A 22398-nucleotide genomic window follows, 5' to 3' on the forward strand; every position below is an offset into this window, starting at 1 on the left:
ATGTGGTGAATTTACAGTTTCAAAACATTTTGATTCTACTGTAAATCTAAGTGTAACGGATATTGAGATTCTCGATTCTTATGCTATTTTACACCTTAAAACTTCAAAAACAGATCCTTTTCGTAAAGGTGTCAGTATACAGCTTCACAAATCCGATCATACCATTTGTCCTTTCTCTGCTGTCCAAAAGTATATTGCAATCAGGAAGGGTAGAGAAGCATCTTTTTGTTTTTCAGATCCATTGTTTGTCAAAGAGAATGGTAACGCTTTAGACCGGGACTTTTTCATCAGAAGTCTAAGACATGTACTAGATATTTGTGGGTACAACTCAAGCTTATACAATGGTCATTCCTTTAGAATTGGTGCCAGTACATCGGCAGGATCAGTTAATATTCAAGATCATCTTATCAAAACACTTGGTCGGTGGACATCAGACAGTTATTGTCGTTATATTCGTATTTCCAATGACACTATTCGAAAAGCACAGAAGTCTTTGACATTGTCTAAAAATACCTGAGTGATATTTGATATGTGGACATTATCGAACTTGAATGGATTACCAAGGACAATGAACTTTAATGTGAACTTGTTGATCATTACAGAACTTTTATGCGAATTACTATACTTGTTATGAAGTATTCAGCCATACGAAGAGTTGCTGTTTGTCTTGCGATACACTTGGACTTATATTTGTACGTTTAGCAGAAGAAACAATGTATTTTAACTTTAAGTCTTATCTATATTTATTTGAATTATTTGAATTCGAATTTACCGATTTCATAGAATATTCAGCCGTTCGAAGAGTTGCTGTTTTCACCTGATACATGTTGGATTTATATTTCACTGTGTTTACAGAACTTGTGTCATTGAGTTTTTTGCCAAAAAACGCGTATTTCAATTTAGAGCCTGCTTGGAATGTGAAAAGAAACACATGTGAACCTTATAATTTTCTTAATATTCAGCCATGTGACGAGTTGCTGTTTTATTTTTCTAGATACATTCAAACTTTACAGTTATGTTTTGTGCATCATATTTGTATATATTCATTTTGTTTCTCTCTCTCTCTCTCTCTAATACTTTTTCAGCACATGCGACTTGAAGGCTCCCTTTATACCCCCTTTTGAATTCCACCTCACTAAAAATCTTACCACTTGGGGGATTTCTCAGCTCATATATTTATTTTAATATAATTTTTCATATAATCTGAGCAATGGCCATTCATTGCATTTTTTATCACTGGTCAGTCTTTTAAATGACAATTTTTTATCCCCCAAGTTCTATCAACTTACAACTCACATTTCATTAGTTATACTACAGTTGATAGGACAAGTCACGTCGAATTTCCTGTCAACCACTGTTTCGCAAGCATCAATAGTTCGCGCAAACTACGCTTTACAACAGCTCAGGATTCAGGGAATTCGACGGGAAAATATTTTCATAATTAGCAAAAATATTTTCAAAATTAGCTGAGATGATTTCCCAAGGGCAATACTTATATAATTTTATTTTTTGTAATAAATTTATATATCTTTTATATTTGTCAGTTTTTCTCTGTTGAAATGTATTCGTTTCAGTCAGGCATTTTATCTCTGTTATAGCACCACCAGCCACTTAATTACAGACTTGGTACAGGTCATTAAGGTCAATTACAAGTGTATACCAGTTGTAACCTACAGACGGTAATCAATGAGTCCTTAACTATGTCACAACGTAGTTATTTATAGTGTACCTTCATGGAGAAACTTTGTGGTATAAATTCTTTTAATAACTTGCTTTCAGTTTTATCAATCTGATGAATTTTGTCAGTTTTTATTTTTTTAATTAATTTTAATCAAAGAAGACATAACAAAACTTTGGATACAATAGATATAAGCCCTAATAAGATAAAAACTATAATGAGGACCTTAATAATATTGAGAAAAGTATTGCTAATCAATAGAAACAATAAAACATTTCCTGTACTGAATCAATTACTGACAGTTTTGTCAATAAGTAATTAGGATATCAAAGAAATAAAATTGTCATTAATTCTAAATGATAAAATTGGTTGTTTCAAATTAATCTTTTTTTCGACAGATTTTGTACATCTACAAACTGTACTTGGATTTTAGCAACAGAACTTTAGAAAAGAAGCTAACAGGAAAATTGAGTTGAATACAGTTTTAAGGTTTAACACTTGAAAAGTTGTGATATATTTCAATCATATTGATAAAATTAACCTAGCTTTTTAACCATTCCCACTGCAACTGAAGAAACACATTTTTTCAGTATTCAAGGGACATAACTCACACTTTTTTCATTTCCAACTGAAACTGAAATAACAGACATTTTTCTGTTTTAAAGTCATATGAAACGAGTGAGTGGTGAAAAATAATGTTTATCCAATTCTTGAACCAATGCATGTTTATATCATAAACTGAGTCTTCTGTGCACGATTTTCTCATTTTTTATCTCTCTGTGTGTTATGATTTAACAAATATGGCTGCTGATTAAATGCCGTGATTTGAAGCCATAGTTTACTGATTGTCACCTTATAGTAAACAAATAACAAAAAGCATGGGTATTGAGCATGTGTTTAAAATGTATAATCAGATAATTGTTTATTTTAATGACAGATCCATGTGTTTATTACCAGATTTTTACGACAAGAGTTACGCTCAGGTCACTATGCATACGGAAAACATGTTGGTGAATTGCTTCCTGGAAGCAATCAATTAAAAATAAGTTTACTTCTTCTAAATGTGGACAAATTAAAGAATTTTACTCAGAAAAAAGCATGTGTACATAAGTTGTATATGAAAACTATCCATTAAGTTTTAAAAAACATATGTATATTTTTTTTAATAAATTTGAGGTTTCTTATGACTTTTAGGGATATAACTAAGAAAAAAAATGTGTGTATTTAGTGAACTAGCCCTTTTATTTACATCAGAAAATAAAGAGCATCAATTTGACAAAGTAATTGTCTCTACGGGACATGTGAAAATTTGATGAAGGGAGATAACTCAATGGTGTGATATCAATCTATACCTGAAATGCTGCTAGACATCTGTACATCTCATCATTCGACTGTAAAAATGGTGCAAAACAGTTAAATCTAACACCACCCTGATCTGCTATCTCCTTCTGTTCAGCAATGTTATTGTAGGCAAACGTGGCAAGAGCTAGCCCTGCTAACAGTCGTACCATTGGTTCAGAGGAGTACATCAACTTGAGGATCCTGACATAACTAAACTCGGGGTACTTTTTTATTTCATCTAGCACTGGCTGATTTCCTAAATAATAAAATTTACCAACATTTAGAAAAGTACCTATACTTTACTATTAAACTAGTAGTGGATTCATTATTCAATTGGGATACCATTTTTTTTGTATTTTAAGGGTAAAGGACAATAAACACAAATTGATGAGGTAGAAATTTTCTATAGGCTTGTATATATATGCAAACTTTAGCAATACATGCATGTACAATAAAATATGAAAGCTGTAGGGTGATCTGTAATTATAAAAACGAAAATGTGGTATGATTGCCAATGAGACAACTATCCACAAAAGACCAACATGACACAGACATTAACAACTACTGTGGATTCATTATAATTCGTTGGATACCAATTTTTGTGGTTTTCGTGGGTACAAGTGAAATTCGACTGTTCAACGAATAACACATATTCTATAGGCTTTGTATGTAGAGATTGACAAAACCACCAAATCAAATATCCACGAAAATGCTGGTTTTCCGAAATCCAAGAAAATTGATACCCAGGAAAAAAAATTGTTAGGGTTCCGCGGAATCCACTGTCTCGCCTATTTTTGCTGTAAATCGCAGGCTCAACAAAATTTGAGGAAAAAAATCAATAAAAATATTCCTCTTGATACTATCTTTTGATTGTAAGAAGCTTCTGTTCAAGTTTTGCAAAAATCTAGGATAGTTAATGAATCTAAAACTTAACTGCAGACTGTATGTAATGTTAACTGGAAGACAAGAGGCTGTCACAACGACAGCAAACCGGATTAATTAGCATTTATTTGTATCCTGGCAATATCACAAGAACCATTACTGATGATTGGTGAAAGTGAAAATTGTCAATATCAAATTTGACCTCTATTTTGTCATCAGTATCAACCATCGATCTTTCAAGAACCATAACTCCTGAACGGTAAAAGTCAAAATCGTCATTATTGAACTTGACCTCCATTTTGTCACCAGTAACAACATATTAAAATTTGGGAAGCTTTGGAAGAACAGTTCATGTGTAAATGCACGGACACGACTGGAAACGCCATTTTTCAATCTTTCAAGAACCATATAACTCCTGAACGGTAAAAGTCAAAATCGTCATTATTGAACTTGACCTTCATTTTGTCACCAGTAACAACATATTAAAATTTGGGAAGCTTTGGTAGAACAGTTCATGCGTAAATGCACGGACACGACTGGAAACGCCATTTTTCAATCTTTCAAGAACCATAACTCCTGAACGGTAAAAGTCAAAATCGCCATTATTGAACTTGACCTTCATTTAGTTGCCAGTAACAACATATTAAAATTTTAAAAGCTTTGGTTGAATGGTTCATGAGTTAATGCACGGACAACATTTGATTGCTGCCCCCCCCCCGGCCGCCGAGCATCCCCAAATCAATAACCGACATTTTTGTCACAAAAATCCGGTTAAAAAACTAAGTCCATTAAAAAGTAAAATACAGAAAAAATGGATTTATTTTTTTACAAAATTTACTTCTGGATACTATCTTATTTATGATCATAAATAAGCTTCTGTCCAAGTTTGGTACAAACATGGGATAGTTAAAGAAAGTTTTTAAAAATTTAAAAACTTTAACCACAGAGTGAATGTTATGTTTCCCCACAGAAAAACTAAGTCCATTTAAAAGTAAAATACGGAAAAAATGGATTTATTTTTTTACAAAATTTACTTCTGGATACCATCTTATGATCAGAAATAAGCTTCTGTCCAATTATGGTACAAACCCAGGATAGTTTAAGAAAGTTATTAAAATTTTAAAAACCTAAACCACAGAGTGAATGTTATGTTTCCCCGCAGAAAAAACTAAGTCCATTTATAAGTAAAAAACGGAAAAAATGGAATTTTATTTTTACAAAATTTACTTCTGGATACTATCTTATGATCATAAACAAGCTTCTGTCCAAGTTTGGTAGAAATCCAGTATAGTTCAAGAAAATTATTAAAATTTCAAAAACTTTAACCTCAGAGTGAATATATGTGGACGTCGCAGACGACGACAACACCGACGGAAAGTAGGATCGCTTAGTCTCGCATTTTCAACTAAAGTCGAAGGCTCAACAATAAATGAATACACAGTATATGGGTCACCGTAAGGCCTTCAACAATGTAGTAATGTTCACATATTTATGATTGGATGTATGACATGTATGTATGTCAAAGTGGCAAAAAAAATCTTATTAAGGACAAGAACATGTTGCCAGATATATATGAACATAAGCCGGCTTTGTTATAGACTGACAAGCTGTGCTGGATTTTTAATGATGTTTGTTCACAAGATAAAGTTCCACAGGAAGTCAAATAACCCTTCCTGCATGCATTATTCTAACTACAAATATAGACTATGAAGTTTAACTTCTCAGTGGTTTTATTCTTAGGCTGGAACCAACCATGCAAAGATTTGTAAATTGGTGTTTGTTGCTTCTCCACTAAGGATAAACCATTTTGGGTGTTTGTAGCTTCTCCACTAAGGATAAACCATTTCCGGTGTTTGTTGCTTCTCCACTAAGGATAAACCATTTCGGGTGTTTGTTGCTTCTCCACTAAGGATAAACCATTTTGGGTGTTTGTAGCTTCTCCACTAAGAATAAACCATTTCGGGTGTTTGTAGCTTCTCCACTAAGGATAAACCATTTCGGGTGTTTGTTGCTTCTCCACTAAGGATAAACCATTTTGGGTGTTTGTTGCTTCTCCACTAAGGATAAACCAGTTTGGGTGTTTGTTGCTTCTCCACTAAGGATAAACCATTTTGGGTGTTTGTTGCTTCTCCATTAAGGATAAACCATTTCGGGTGTTTGTAGCTTCTCCACTAAGGATAAACCATTTCGGGTGTTTGTTGCTTCTCCACTAAGGATAAACCATTTCGGGTGTTTGTTGCTTCTCCACTAAGGATAAACCATTTCGGGTGTTTGTTGCTTCTCCACTAAGAATAAACCATTTTGGGTGTTTGTTGCTTCTCCACTAAGAATAAACCATTTCGGGTGTTTGTTGCTTCTCTACTAAGGATAAACCATTTTGGGTGTTTGTAGCTTCTCCACTAAGGATAAACCATTTTGGGTGTTTGTTGCTTCTCCACTAAGAATAAACCATTTCGGGTGTTTGTTGCTTCTCCACTAAGGATAAACCATTTCGGGTGTTTGTTGCTTCTCCACTAAGGATAAACCATTTCGGGTGTTTGTTGCTTCTCCACTAAGGATAAACCATTTCGGGTGTTTGTTGCTTCTCCACTAAGGATAAACCATTTTGGGTGTTTGTTGCTTCTCCACTAAGAATAAACCATTTCGGGTGTTTTTTGCTTCTCCACTAAGGATAAACCATTTTGGGTGTTTGTTGCTTCTCCACTAAGGATAAACCAATTTTGGTGTTTGTAGCTTCTCCACTAAGGATAAACCATTTCGGGTGTTTGTTGCTTCTCCACTAAGGATAAACCATTTCGGGTGTTTGTTGCTTCTCCACTAAGGATAAACCATTTTGGGTGTTTGTTGCTTCTCCACTAAGAATAAACCATTTCGGGTGTTTGTTGCTTCTCCACTAAGGATAAACCATTTCGGGTGTTTGTTGCTTCTCCACTAAGGATAAACCATTTCGGGTGTTTGTTGCTTCTCCACTAAGGATAAACCAGTTTGGGTGTTTGTTGCTTCTCCACTAAGGATAAACCATTTTGGGTGTTTGTTGCTTCTCCATTAAGGATAAACCATTTTGGGTGTTTGTTGCTTCTCCACTAAGGATAAACCAGTTTGGGTGTTTGTTGCTTCTCCACTAAGGATAAACCATTTCGGGTGTTTGTTGCTTCTCCACTAAGGATAAACCATTTCGGGTGTTTGTTGCTTCTCCACTAAGGATAAACCATTTCGGGTGTTTGTTGCTTCTCCACTAAGGATAAACCATTTCGGGTGTTTGTTGCTTCTCCACTAAGGATAAACCATTTCGGGTGTTTGTTGCTTCTCCACTAAGGATAAACCAGTTTGGGTGTTTGTTGCTTCTCCACTAAGGATAAACCATTTTGGGTGTTTGTTGCTTCTCCATTAAGGATAAACCATTTTGGGTGTTTGTTGCTTCTCCACTAAAAATAAACCATTTTGGGTGTTTGTTGCTTCTCCACTAAGGATAAACCATTTTGGGTGATGTAAGAGCTATCTGTTTTCTTGTGGACTATTGTCTTGTCAAATTTCAGTTAATAAGACGATTTTAGGAAAGATTTATGGGAATATATCTATTATCAATACTGTCTGACAACACATTTAATCAGCCTCTATAAATTCTTTATAAAGTATATATGATTTTTAAACTGCATAAAATTGCATGCAATAAAAATTCTTTCCCCACAGCATGAGACCAATGTTGCACATAAAATACAAATTTATATACTATCAATATTGACTTTCTCAAGATCAATACACTTTTGGATGTTGCTCAACTTACTGACAATCACTTTACAAACCTGGTTAAAATTGTAATTGAAAATGATTTACAAAGGTTATCAAAGAAAGTGTTCAAATGTTCAAGTCCTTTTAACCTTCTCTCAGTAAAATGACAGTATACAGAAAGATTTATTAAAGTTGAGATAAAAGCCAAATTTTTATAAATTATGCTTCTGCATAAAAATATTGAATTTCTCATGCAGCTTTTAAATTGAGCTGAGTATAAAATGAATTAAATAATTTCTAAATAATTAGGCCTGTAGAATGTGAATTTATTTTATAAAGAAATTGAAATGTTTATTGAAATGGTATTATGTCAATGTGCATTTATGTGTAAACTTTGTTTGCTCCAAGTAAACCAAGCATACTAAACAACCTACCAAAGCAAATTACTTTCCATACATTACATTGTACATGTGAGAGAACAAAAAGGTAACACAGCAAAAACTGATAGAAACTTATCCTGGCTTTAAGACATTTCAACCTTTTTTCTTTATTATAATGTACAGGGGTGGACCCAGCCATTTTTAATAGGGGTTGCTTCTCAACCCAGGAGAAAGAAGGGTTCCAACCATATGTTCCCATTCAAATGAATTGATTGTCCAATACCCAGGAATCAACGCTCCCCCTATCGTGGATCCGCCACTTGTGCATCAATTTATTTTGGTCTGTCTGTTAACCTTAGTACACTTACAGTCCTTACACCAACAAAAGCCTATAAAACCCTGTTGTAATTCAAAAGTTAACTTGGCTAAAGTTTTCTTTGATCAGGTAAACTTGGTCCAATTTAACTGAACATTGTCACAATCAATTTTTTTTTTATCAAATACTTGGTCAGTGAAAAAACTGCGCTGTGATTGGATAATTCCAGTTTAAGATGGCTGGGGCTTCTTAATTAAAACTAACAGAATTTATTTATAACTTGTCAAAATGAAGCTTTTATCATGCTTTTATCAAAACTGTATTAAAAAGTATGGATCACCAGACTTTTTTCATGCTACCGGTTGCGCAAAATTGTCAGATTTTGTATAGATTATTCATGGAAAATCAAATTTTGTGTGATAAAACGAAAAATTACTACATGTATGAGAACTTTAAGATAAAATGTGAGAATATTGCTCTTATAACATGCTTTCAGATAAGCAAAAGAAAAAATGGGGTCACCGAACTTGTTTTCTTGCTACATATCGAAATAGGTAAATTCATAACACTTTCTATTGTAAAAATTACTTTATCAGTATTATCTCCCCTTATATGTCAAAGTTTGAAAAAATCTAATCAAACACAAGCAAAGTGTTTTTGCAAAATTACAACTGTAATTATAATAAAACACACAATTTTCTATATTTATCTAGAAATGATATTTTATGTTATTGAAACACTAATAATGTAGCAAAACATTTGACAGAGAATTAAATGCTGGGACAATAGCACTTTACATTAATCTGAGGAGTAACATTGGTTGTTTCTTAATTTCTCCATTGAAGGCAAGAGCTGGTATGTCTCTATGGACTAGAAAAACTAATAAACCACAATGCCCTTAATAATGCATGTGGTAACAAAATACTAATGGCACTATGAAATTGGTGAAAGAGTCAAAGGTAAAATATTAAAGGGATAAGATGTGCAAAACTTTTATGGAATCAACTTTGTCGAAACATATTTAATACAAAAGCTTCTGATTATTTTCTACCCCACTTGATTGAAATATTTATATGGATTAATATGTTTGAATCCAAGATAAAGTTTGCTTTGAATTTAGGTTGACAGGTTGAACTTTAAAGAGAAAATATGAAATCATTTGATTACGAACATTATAAAATGTGGGCTACGGTTCTGACACATCAACCTTTTACAATTTGTCAAATAAATATAAACGTCTTTAAACGACATTTACATGTAACTTATGCTTTAAAAAATCTTTTAGTTTCTGTATTGAATGCTTCATCCTATTTAGAGTTATTATTTTAGAATATATTTGGTAACCAGTGTTCAAATTTGGATTTCATTAGTGTTCTTTTCTAACACATGATTTATTTAAAGCATCTTTAATCTGAATGTACCAAATATAACTTAATAAATTACTTCAAGCATTATTTTACAAAACTTTAAAAAATAAACATAAGTTTAAATTCAAGGCATGAGATGTGCATTCCTTCCACCTTGGTGACAAGTCGGTAAAAGTGAGCTTATTTTTTGTGTGAAATAATCCATCTCTTTACTAAAAACATGCAGATATTTCAACCCATGTGCAAAAAAATGCATCTGTCACCAACCATGCTTTTAAGTTTTTACCTTTACTGGAAAATAACATTGTAGATTTTATTATGTCTTTGTTGCCACCACAGCTAAAACATATTATATGAAAAGGGGTCACATTATATTGAAAGCAAAATATTTAATCAAATTCATGTGTAATCACTATCATTGCTATTTTCTGAAACTTTTGCTCTTTTTGTGGATATTTTTCATATAAACCTACTCAATAATATGAGTTTTTCTCAGTAGGGAGAAAGAGAATGTATTTCGTTAATACAACCCTTCTAGATTGATGTTGCCTTGGATAGCTGTGATATAGTGATAAACAGATTATCAATGGTCTTTCAACCTCGAGGATGTTTCCTCAGCTACATTATATCTCATAGCAGTGTTCACTTGTTGCCCTTCAATGATATTGTAGTGGAGCAACACCCTCTCATTGATGTAAAAAACATTGATTTTCTATAAGTTACCTTGCTATAATTCATGGTCTCCAGGTAATTTTCAATTGTACAATACTATCCTGAAGCATTAAGTAAAAATGTTTTCAACTGCAGAACTCGAGAGTTGAGAAGGACTGTTAGACCCATAAATCTGAAACAAGGCTTATAGCACTTTGCTTATAACATAAAAATTGTTACTGAATGTTTCTTGAAGAATGTTTTAAACAAGGATATATATGCACTGCATGGTTTATAATTAACTGACATACTTTTTTCCTGATTCTTCATTTATAAAATCAAAGGTAACTCACCTAATGATACTGCTGCCAGGGTCAAAGCTGATTCAATCTGAATCTCTTCAGATCTTGAATGAATCATTAAAGCTACTAAAGATTTGATTCCGGTCAGCTGTAATATCATGTTTTGATTTTTCTTGTGTGTCACATATCCTACTCCTAAACACAAGTATCTTATGGTCCTGATAACACTCAACACTATGTACTCCTTGTCAGATCCTAAATGCTTCCGTAATGGAGTAATGCCGTTTGAAGCAGATATTTCAGATTGGAAATTTAATGGTCCCTGAGCTAATATTCCAAGACATTCTGAACCCATGTAATGTAAATTGTCTGACAGTGTATTGCAAAACTGCACTAATAAATTAACTCCAATTTTTTCAGCAATATACCGCTTTACGTCAAACTCTGTTCCGGCCAATGCCCACAAAGCAAGAGCAGTTTTTTCCTGAACCTGCTCTGCTCTACTGTCTTTTAAAAGTTTTAACAAAAGTTCTGGTATTTTTTCAGAAACAATGATTTTTTGAGTATCTGGGTTGTTATTTGCTAATTTATGAATAGCTTCCACGGCAGTTGTTTGAACGTCTTTATTTTTAAGTCGTGTAAGAGTAACAATATGAACTGTCACTCCAAGACTAACAAACATATTTTGATTGTTTTGGTCATCATTTGCAATTTTTCCAACTGCTCTTGCTAGAGCATGTAATAATTCTCTTTCTCGATTTTCTTCCAAAAGAGTAACGATCTGCTGCATACAACCTTGGGCATTACCGATCTGTGATTGATATTTGCTATCAGCTTCTGCTAAATTTCCAAGACAATCCGTAACTGGAATCAACACTTCAGGGTTGTGAATTGTTTGTAAAACTTTCACAAGACTTGGTATTCCATTGTTCTGTGTAATGGGTTCAGCATAGGCGGGAATAGGGGCTAATTCTCTGAGAATTTCTGCTGCAAGCTGCACAACAAAATGGTTGTTTGACTTAAGTAATTTAATAAATACTGGAATTCCACCAGAACTGGCTATCTGTTCTTTGACTTCATTCCTTTCTATGATATTCAGCAATGTTCTGAAAGCTGGTATCTTTGCTTCATCACTAATGGAGCTTTTGGCAACCTTGACAATAGTAGTTACACCACCATGGTTATAAAATGGCTCCCATTTTGGATTAATACCATCAGCTTTGCTACCAAGGGTTAAAATTTCCAGGCATTTTCCAGCAGACTCTGCTTCTTCCTCACTTTCAGAGCTCAAAAATCTTATGATATTTTTCCAAACTGGTATCTGAGGATGGTCCAGTTTGATCAGGAATTCTAGCATTTCTATGTACTGTTTGAGTGCACATAGTTCGACAGCTCCATGATTATGAGCATTGATGGTATCAACCTTAGCTCCTGCTTTCATCAGATGCTCAACAGCATCAACTTTGTTACCGTCAATGGAACATAAAAATGGGGTCATGTGAAGTTCATCTCTAGTCTCTAACTCTATGAACTCTTGGTCCTCACTCAGGAAGAAATCTATTGACTTGAGAAAACCTCTGTGGGCAGCATTATGGATTGCTGCCCAACCATTGGATTCAAACTCATCAGCCATTCTCTCTTCTTAGCTTTGTCAACTGTGTCCTATAATTCTGAAACGAAAGATTTATATATACATCTATTTATTTCAACCAGAGTATTTATCAGGCCTTAGCTTCCTGATCGGTATGAGTTAAGGCTCTGTGTTGAAGACCATGCTCTGACTTTTAATCATGATAATGGTTTACTTTTACAAATTGTGACTTGGATAGTTGTCTCATTGGCACTCATCTTCTTAATCTAATATTTATATAATTGTGCAAGATTTCCTATGATGGTACATGTAAATTTATGTCACAAGGAATATCTTTGTAACAAATAAATATTGTATGATATATATTTGTAGCCAGCACTATCAGTAATCAATTATATGTGATGCAAGAGATTATTTATTTATTTCAACCAGTGTACAATAGTGCTAGATATTCTGTGATGGTATGTAACATAAGGAATATCTTTGTAACAAATAAATCATGTATGATCTAGTCTGTTATAATGCTACGTCTATTACATGTATAAATTTATTATAAGCATTAGAGAATATCTCACTCTGATGACTATAGAAAATTTAATTTTAATACAAAATGTCCTTATTTTCTTTTCACTCAATGATAAGCTTAAGGGATTTTAACTTTGGGTTATCAAAATGTATTATCTACATTGTGGCTAAAACTAATCCAATTGACTTTCTTCAATCATAATTCAATACATACAACTTTAAAAAGATAATGCCATATGGTGGAATACATTTGAATTTATTGAATTTTATTTTGACCAGTCTTAATGTTTACAATTTAAATCAAATTTAGTTGAATTGAAGTCTGACATATAAATATTAATTTGAGACGTACATTATTTTACAATATAAGAATTGACTGTTAAATATGACCTAAAATTTCAAGTTCCTTATATTTGATCATTTCCAATAATGTGAATCAGTGTAAAATAAAACAAGAAAAAGTTCAAAGCTAACAAAATTAAGATTGGAAAGGGGATTGAGTCAAAGAGACAACTCGACCATAGAGCAGAAAACAGCCCAACAACTTTTTTAAAAGAACTATTAATTTTCTCAATCAAAGTAAATAGTTGATATTTTATTACAGGTACACTCATGTATACAGATGTCAACTACATGTTTATAAAATATAAGAGTTGGTAATAAATGGCTATAAGTACCTTCAAAATAGAAGTAGACATATAAATCAAAGTATTTTTAAACCATGTTGCCATACTTTAATAATTCCAGGAATATGGGGTTCAGAATGGAAATATATTTTATGCAGAGGTCTTAGAAGGGATTCAATGTTAATACATGTATTGGCAAAAACAAAATTCATCTTAAGAAACTTACATGTATAACTTTTTTTCACAAAATAAGGTTATTTTGGATGATTTGCAGTAACTTCAAATTGTATAACCTCAATTGTATAGGGGTAAATTCAGTAAATAAATATACGTCATCAGGGACAGCCCATTTAGGGGAGAGCTTTCTGTATAACACTGAAGTTAATGCTCTTCTGATTGGCAGATAATGTTTGTAATAAGTATTTTTTGGTAGATAGATCAAAACTAGAGTTGAAAAAAAAAAAAAAAAATGCTGAATGTACTATTTTTTTTCCCTTCAAGATTGAAAAGTAATGGGGGTCAGTATGGGAATTCAGTGCGAATCTACATTGTTTGTAAACAAGGCCATGTGAATGCCCAAAAATGCCGCATGACCCTATGTTTTTAATGTTGCAAAAGATAGCTACATTTGTACTTTCATGAATGATATATGAAAGATATTAATTTCTAAAGGTAAATCAGGTATAAATTTATTTCCACACATAGATTAGCATTAAAGTCAATGGGAGATTTTTTACTGAATTTACCCCTATTTCATCCAGCTGGATCAAACATATTATTTATTACAAAAATTATCTCCCCTTGCAAAATTCCAGATTTTCTCATTAATATGTCATGATCAGTAAATATCTTTTAGAACACCGTGGTCAGACAATTTGAACTAAATGTTTAACATAATAAGGTTTCTGTTTCAAGAGTTCAAAGTCATTATACATTATAAATAAATGATAATCATCAGAATATCTGTATAAAGCTCATTAAATTTGTTAGTAGCTTAAAATAAATATTTTTTTTAGGAGTTTATCAGACGCAGCAGATCCAGCTATTTAAAAAGTGTGGTTCCCAACTCAGAGTAAAAAGGGGCCCCAACTATATGCTCCCATTCAAATGCATTGATCGTCCCAAAAAAAGGGGGGGTTCCAACTATATGCTCCCATTTAAATGCATTGATCGTCCCCCAAAAAAAGGGGGTTCCAATTCCTGGACACCCCCCCTGGATCAGCCAATGTTTATGCTATAATTCTTAATCATCTAAGTTATCAAAGCTTAAGATAGTTTACCCATAGATGTCAACTATTCCTTTTCCCCAAACTCTTTGTATTTTATCTGATGAGAGAAACAAAATTAACAAATAACAGAGGAATGCATGTACATGTAAGAATATTAAATAAGTTTGGCTGAATACAATTCAGAAGTTTCATAGTTTAGATTGGATGCAATATTATGAAACAGTGGTTGAACAAGTGGACCTTACTGAGCAGGGGGCTCGAAGTATGTTGATATAATATATTTTTGCATGGTTTATACCTTGTTTAAATGCATCTCTTGAATCTATTCCAATATACATGTATAACATAAGCCTTTGTAGGTTCATATCCTTGGCTATCCACATTTTTTATTGGATATTTTTCGTGGTTAAGCATTGATATAACAAAAAATTTCAATAAAAAACCTTGAACACAAATGATATGAACCTACATGTATGAAGGTTTATGTTATAGGACTACTCTTTATTCTACCGGTAAAGTGTTTTGTCAAAACATTAACCATGGACCTTTTGAAATCATTTTCTCAAAATGTTTACCTTAAACTCGAGTGAACATTTCAAAATTCTAACTTTTTTCTTCTTCTTATTCCCACAATTTTGATGAACAATTTGAACCTTTATTAAATCATATTTGAGAAAAGACTTAACATACATGTATCTTCAATTCACCTTGTTATAAATCTTTCAAAGGGATATATACATATTAGTTAAGAAGAAATCTAAACAAAGCTTTAAATAAGTATAATTCTGAACATGTACATATTCATTAGAACAATAATCAGCTGCTTTTTAAATACCATACAGTTTTACAATTGATTTTAAACCCTGTGTGATATAATCTTTGAAATTCAAAAGAATTATACTGGAAATGTCCTTTGTTCTTCACGATAATACATACATTTGTATGTGACGGTAGACAAATCCTTGAATTCACATATGTGTTTGTTCCAAAAACCTGTTTAATTATTGACCATTTTTCCTCCATCTTTTCAATTAATGCATGAAAAAAAACCTTGTGAGCTTGTTTTTTTTTATTTAAATAAATATTTATTACATAGCTTCAAATAAAAAATATAAACTCCCAAATTAAATGGAAAGGCCATTTTCTTTTCCCTTTGGTTTCGGTAAAGTATATATAAAGTTACATGTAACTACATAAAGTCATATAAATAAAATTGAGAATGGAAATGGGGAATGTGTCAAAGAGACAACAACCCGACCAAAATAAAAAACACAACAGCAGAAGGTCACCAACAGGTCTTCAATGTAGCGAGAAATATGTCATTTTTGGCCATGGTGAGCTCAACAGCAAGGAGAAGATATTTCATTGCAATATAATGTAATATTTAAGTCTCCATGGCCTAACAGAGCAATGGAATGACATTAAATTCAGATTACTTTTAAACTTTTGCTTTAAAATGATGATATTTGTGTTTAACCATGTTGAGTTTAATATACATGTACAAAATATTTCAATATTGATGAATCTGTTGACTCACCAGTTATGAAAAAGGTGATTCCAGACAGATTTTGATGAGTTTAGGACTCATGGACTTGCTTTAGTGCGAACGTTGATTGTGAATTTTAATTTTAAAGAAAAGAGTTAATATGTTTAATTACTTAAATGGCTAAGTTTTACTATAAAACAAGTGTATGTGAACTTTCTTGTAAAAGAAAATCCTTTATATTCATATCAAAATCTTCATAAATGTATAGTCCTATAATATAAGACTCTGGAGGTTCATATCATTTACATTCAACGTTTTTATCGGATATTTTTTTTTTACTATCAATGTTGAACCCCATAAAAACATTGAATGTAAATGATATGAACCTCCAGAGTCTTATATTATAGGACTAGACCAAGTTCAGCATATATACAAATGAATGTATGCATTCGTTCAATAGTTTCTCATTTCAGTTAACTTCAAACTTCAGATCTAAAATAAGACTGAATCAGAAAGTCATGAATGTGAATTTGTTATTTATCAGAGTTACTGTAAATTCAGAAATTACTGCTACATTTTTATCATTGCAAAAAATGTGACAGGGTTTTTAATTGCAAAAATTTAAATTTGCATTAATTTATGAATTGTACATTTGTATTTAAATGTATAAAACATGTTTATCTCGATAAGTACTGTAAAAATTCATTCTAAAATGACAAAATCGCAATAACAATAGCATGCAATAACTTCTGAATTTACAGTACATTTTGTACATGTAACTGATCGTTACCTAATAATCAACACAGAACTATAAATTATATGAAAAACAGATGAGATAGAGGTTTAAATAGGCTACCAGTTGAAATGTGTACATTAAATCTGTTGCACAGGGAGTGCAGAGCTTATTACAAGTTAATGAACCTTGCTTAAACTCTATGATAGAATCGTGACCTGTTATCAGGCAAATGTCTGTCCTATCCATATTTTCCATTCTTTCTTTCAGAACCTATCTATTGTGAAAATCCTAAATTTGTTCTTTTTGCCTGAATATGCATAAAATACATGTATTTGCCACTGGACATTGCATTCATTACATTTTGTAAATTGGAAGATATCCATTGTTGTCAATATTTTTATTGTGACAAGCCTGAGTAAAGTTCTCTTTGTGCTTCACTAGGGTTCTAAAAGCAGAGAGTTAAAGAATATTTGTTTATATAAATAGAAGATGCTTGGTGCAATGACAATGTCCCAATTAAAACATGCATCTTGAGATTGTATCCTTCAAGGCTTAATTATTTTGATTATTTCTAACAGTCTTATTTGTTTGAAGTTTATTTACACTCTGTTTCTCCTTACCGTTTATTGAAAGTAATGTATCCATTCCAAAGTGTGACAAACACCACAATTTAAATGATAATTCACTGTAGGTGTGTAGTATTCATTTTACTTGCATGCTTCGTGTGCTAGAAAATACTGCAATACGATTGGTTGCTAAGCGCGCACTTGTTAATCGGAAATACTAATTGAATAAGGGCGACAACTCGAAAATAATTTATTGTCCGAAAGGCCAAAAAATGGGACATTCGCCGAAGTTGATAGTTTTTGATTTAGGTAATAGAGTTAAATTGGTTGATGAATTCTTATAAGTCATCTTCGAAAAGACAACAACACTGATATTGTGTGATACCTTTCACAGAGAGATGTCGATAAAATAAAGTGGAAAGGAACATTTTAAAATTTACAAGTTGAATTGAGGTCAATTCGACATCTAGTCGGTTCGACACCTGGTCAAAACGGCAACAAATATTTTATAATCTTTTTTTTTATTTATTTTTATTGGAAAAAGGGAGGGGAAAGTTTGATTTATTTATAAGCAAATAATTATATAGTGAAAGATATCCATTTTAACACTTCTTCTTTTTTGTTTTAAATTTTTAATTGAACTTTTAAACTGTATTAAATATACTGTAGAATACATAAAATAGTTCTTCTTATGGTATTCCATCAGTCATGAATATTTTAGTAAAGGAATAGTATCAAAAAAAGACACCTAAATGAAAGATTGGTTTAAACTATTAACATATATATATATAACTTCTACGGTTATCCTTGTTCCTTAATATTGGAGAGAACTATAGGTGTCAAATGTTCTTTTAAGGGCATACAGGGGAGGTAATGCCGTTGCTTATGTAAATTGTTATTTTCGCAAAGTCAAACAGTGATTTACATATACAATTATTGGGAAAAGATGCAGTTTTCGGCTGATTTTTATCATTCAAACTGATTTAACTTAAAAACGAGTTCAACAACCCTCTTTTTTAAAATGGCATTTGGTTTGATTACGTAAGAAGATTATGTTTGCCAATTTTCATGTAAACGTATATAGTAGAATTTTTTAAAATTTGATTAATATACAGCAAAAAATGAAGTTTTTTTCCTACAATCATGATCATTTGATTAATTTGAGTTATTTGTAAAAACAAGGATTTGTATAGTTAGATCTAAATATACAAATCCTTGGTAAAAATAAAAAGTACAAATTTGTGCAATATTTATAAAACACATAAATTACAAATAATTTAACAAAAAGCAGATCGTGTTTATCTTTTAAAACAAAAAAGTTATGTATTCCTATTGAATTATCAGTATTTTTAGGAAAAATTTGATTTAATCATGTAAAAAATAGCCTATATGCTAATTTTCATCAACTTGTAAATACAGGATCAAAACTGTTTCGCATGCCCTTAAGATACTGAGTGCAGAGGAAAGCAACCCATTTGATTTAAGTAAATTCCAATGCGTGATTGTAACAGGAAAAAATTAATATATGGGTGCATGGTTTAAGTTAATTTTACTTTCACTGATAATTCAATATGAACTCACTAACCCGCTTTAGCCATGCACGCATGGCTAACCCTCTTTAGTTTGATTTGTTTTAAAAATTTGTTTCTTATCAATTTTCAAGAATTTGAAATTTAAAGAGATTTAAATAATTCATGGTTTAAACAATATAGGTAAAACATTGGATTATGATATAAATATTGATACAGAAAAAACTACCTGCTTGAAGTGAACGTTATTTATAAGTGCTTTTTCTTTGTATTCAATTTAGTCTAGCTGATTATTGCTTGAAATTTGGTTTGTTTTCTTTATTCTTTATGAAATTAGAAACATAGGGGGTGGAGGGGAACAACAATTTCCCCCTTTGTTATATTATCTGACTTGTTTTTCAGATTATACACTATGGCCTTTTTGGGTTGATACACATGTAGATCCTCCTTTTAAAATGAACAGGTAATTATTTATACACCATGACACACTTGCCTTTGAGAATATATTGCTTCTTGGATATATATGTTGATTATAAATATACAGCAAATTAAGAAACATGTTTATTATTGTATTCTAGTATAAATCATTAGGCTGTACATAACACTACAGGGAGATAACTCTGTAAAAATTAACTGAACTTTTTGCTAACGTTCTAATATAAAGCTTCTTTGTAATAGTTATTCAAGGTTGAACTGCTATATATCTAAGGTTTATTTTCCAATAAAGTGTGCAGTTTGGTTTTTTTTAGGTTTTTTTTAATTTTTGTGGAAAGGTCAAAGAAAATATTTTGTCAAAATTAATGAAAATTTTGAAAATGATCCAAATTAATTTTAGTCAAGGTGTTTTTGGTAACACTTTTAAAAGAATTAAGATTATTTTGAAATTTGCATACATTGTATTTGTTTTAGATTACAATAGGAGAGGGTTCAAAGTGTCAGTTTTTACTTCAAGAAGTTTTTTTGTTTAACTATTAGCTTTGTGGTCTGACAAAGAAGTTTAACTACTGTATCAGAGGCCTGTGCTGCACTCAGTTTGATCTACTTTTTGCTGGTATTTTAATTGCTTATACTGTAAACCAACTTATTTTCGCGAGCGATTTATTTTCGCGACTTTCGCGAGAAGAAAAATAACGCGAATATAAATCGTAGCGAATATGTCAATGTTTGATCTTTCCTTAATAAACCTTATCAAGTAAATCAGATAATCGAGAAATTAAATAGTCGCGAAGTGGTAAAGAAATGGTAAAACGCGAAATAAAATATCTGCGAAAATAAGTTGGTTTACAGTATATAAATTATAATGCATAGATACCACAGGCAATTGTCTCAGAAAATGTTAAAATGAAAAAAAAAGTATTTTGAGACAATTATCTGTGCTATTTGAGCTATAGAAGCCCATCAAAGACCATTTTCAGAAATTATATATTTATTTTTATTTAGTGATGGAAAAGTGTATGACAGATCTGGAACACATGTAAAATATTTTGAAGATGTACCAAAAATTCTTCAGGACTTGAATCAACAGGGATTTCAGCTAGGTATTGCATCAAGGTATTTAAGGTTTAAATAGTCTACGGTATTCAAAGATTCTTTAAAGATCTTTAAATAGAAATTGGCTGCTAGGCAGATCTGTTAATTGTTTAAGAATAGATATCATAAACACCCATGTCTATGTTATTTCTGAATAGCAAGAAATGTAAAATTTGGGCACGCATAATACTGCAATTAATCCTTTATCACTTGAAAATATACAGAGATTCACCAGCAGTTAACACATAATTTTCTGTGGCTAATACAGTTGTACATGATTAAGAAAAAAACACAACCTTTATAGGAAAATGAAATTAAAAAAGTTAATTTATTTAAGACATCTGTCTGAATATTGTATGTAGTATTATGTACATCTTGTTTTACTTTCAGGACATCATCCATTGAAGAAGCAAAAGAATTAGTCAAGTTATTTAAATGGGAAAAGTATTTCAATTATAGTGAAATATATCCAGGATGTAAACTCAATCATTTTAAGAAGTAAGTTATTGTATCTATATTTTTGAAGCCGTACTTTGACCTATAATTGTTTTCTTTTACGAATTATGACTTGGATGAAGAGTTGTCTCATTGGCGCTCATACCACATTTTCTTATATCTATATATTTAGCTGGTCCCTACACAATAATGTGAAATCGACACCACCATTAACTCAGATCGTACATGTATATGCAAGATTGGGTATTTCTATTTCAGCAAAAAAAGCATAGTTCTTTATTTATTTGAAAACAGATAATATATAGAGTGAAACTTAAACGTTTTTGTCACTGAATATGTTTTGGAAAAAAACTAATTTTACCTAATTTTGCAAGGCCTAAAATTTATTAAAGATGTTCACAGTTTTATTATATTATGGATGTTTTTTTCCAGATTTCATGAACAGAGTGGTTTACCATATACTGAAATGTTATTTTTTGATGATGAATACAGAAACATAAAAGATGTGGGATCACTAGGTAAATACCAATGCAAATATATATTATTCGTTTCATAGGGTTTGGAAACATTTTTGTGTCCAAGTCAATAAGACTTGAAAGTGAGTGCTCATACCATAATGCAAATGGTCCCATTAAATTGTTTGAAAGATTTGATTAATCGTTGGTGTTTAATGTCACTGTTAGTAGTATTGGCGAAATCATAGAAGTCAAATAAAGTACCTAGAAAGAATACCTCACCTAACAATCCTGGTCAATTAGGATAATAAGAGATGAAGGCACCTGCAACAAGGAGATGTTCTTACTCAAAACAACAGTGATGACAGGCTTGTGATTGTTGAGTGGTTATGTGGATCTTTTGTTCAAATTAAAACTGAATGAAATACTTTCATTGGAGAAAATTTTTCATAAGGAAAATTCTTTTAAAATTTAATATTTACATCACTGAAGTAGTACTCAGAAATTTTAATCTTTTTTTTCTTTTTAAAGAAAACCCACATTTAACCTGTAAAAAGACCCCAAAAAAAGCTCTAATGATGTCATTTTTACTAAAACTGCAGAAATGTAATTTTTGGTGAAAAATAACCAGAATTTAGACCATGGATTAATGTACACAATAGTAAACATATTTGAGATTTAAAAAACCCTGGATTATTTTAAGTAGCATTTGACTTTGGAATTGTTGTGTTTCTAGGTGTTACCTGTATCCATGCCGATAATGGAGTATCAAGATCTGTTGTAGATGAAGGACTTGCTGCCTTTGCCACGAAGAAATGTTGACATAGTCTTAATGGATTTAGTAATGATTAAAGACCGCTGAATTAAGCATTTTGCTGTTTGCATCATTTGATATTGGGATTATCAAATACCAATAAATTCCAAGGAAAAATGGATTTAGTGAGACTCAGGAAAAAAGTGACAAGTTATGTATAATAAGAAAGTGATTACATGACTTCAATATTTATTAATTTATTAGAATTG

At 31.6% G+C, this 22398-nt stretch overlaps 2 protein-coding genes across 2 annotated transcripts in view; one reads left to right on the forward strand and one right to left on the reverse strand.

Annotated features, from left to right (window-relative positions):
- LOC134720742 (ankyrin and armadillo repeat-containing protein-like) overlaps positions 1–17603 on the reverse strand; it is a 31007-nt gene extending 13404 nt beyond the window's left edge. The window contains exons 1-3 of the mRNA XM_063583212.1: positions 17460–17603; positions 10698–12316; positions 3031–3275 (exon numbers count right to left, since the gene is read on the reverse strand). Coding sequence (XP_063439282.1) covers positions 3031–3275; positions 10698–12279 — 1827 coding nt within the window. The 5' untranslated portion in view covers positions 12280–12316; positions 17460–17603. The remainder of the gene's footprint in view (positions 1–3030; positions 3276–10697; positions 12317–17459) is intronic.
- A 24-nt stretch (positions 17604–17627) lies between these two features.
- On the forward strand, positions 17628–22289 carry LOC134720753 (magnesium-dependent phosphatase 1-like). The gene is made up of 6 exons (XM_063583238.1): positions 17628–17714; positions 19337–19397; positions 20375–20485; positions 20855–20962; positions 21353–21438; positions 22112–22289. The coding sequence occupies exons 1-6, from the start codon at positions 17678–17680 to the stop codon at positions 22195–22197; spliced, it is 489 nt and encodes a 162-aa protein (XP_063439308.1). The 5' UTR covers positions 17628–17677; the 3' UTR covers positions 22198–22289.
- Positions 22290–22398: the final 109 nt, after the last annotated feature.

Source organism: Mytilus trossulus, chromosome 6, assembly GCF_036588685.1.
Source record: "Mytilus trossulus isolate FHL-02 chromosome 6, PNRI_Mtr1.1.1.hap1, whole genome shotgun sequence".
Classification (NCBI taxonomy): domain Eukaryota; kingdom Metazoa; phylum Mollusca; class Bivalvia; order Mytilida; family Mytilidae; genus Mytilus; species Mytilus trossulus.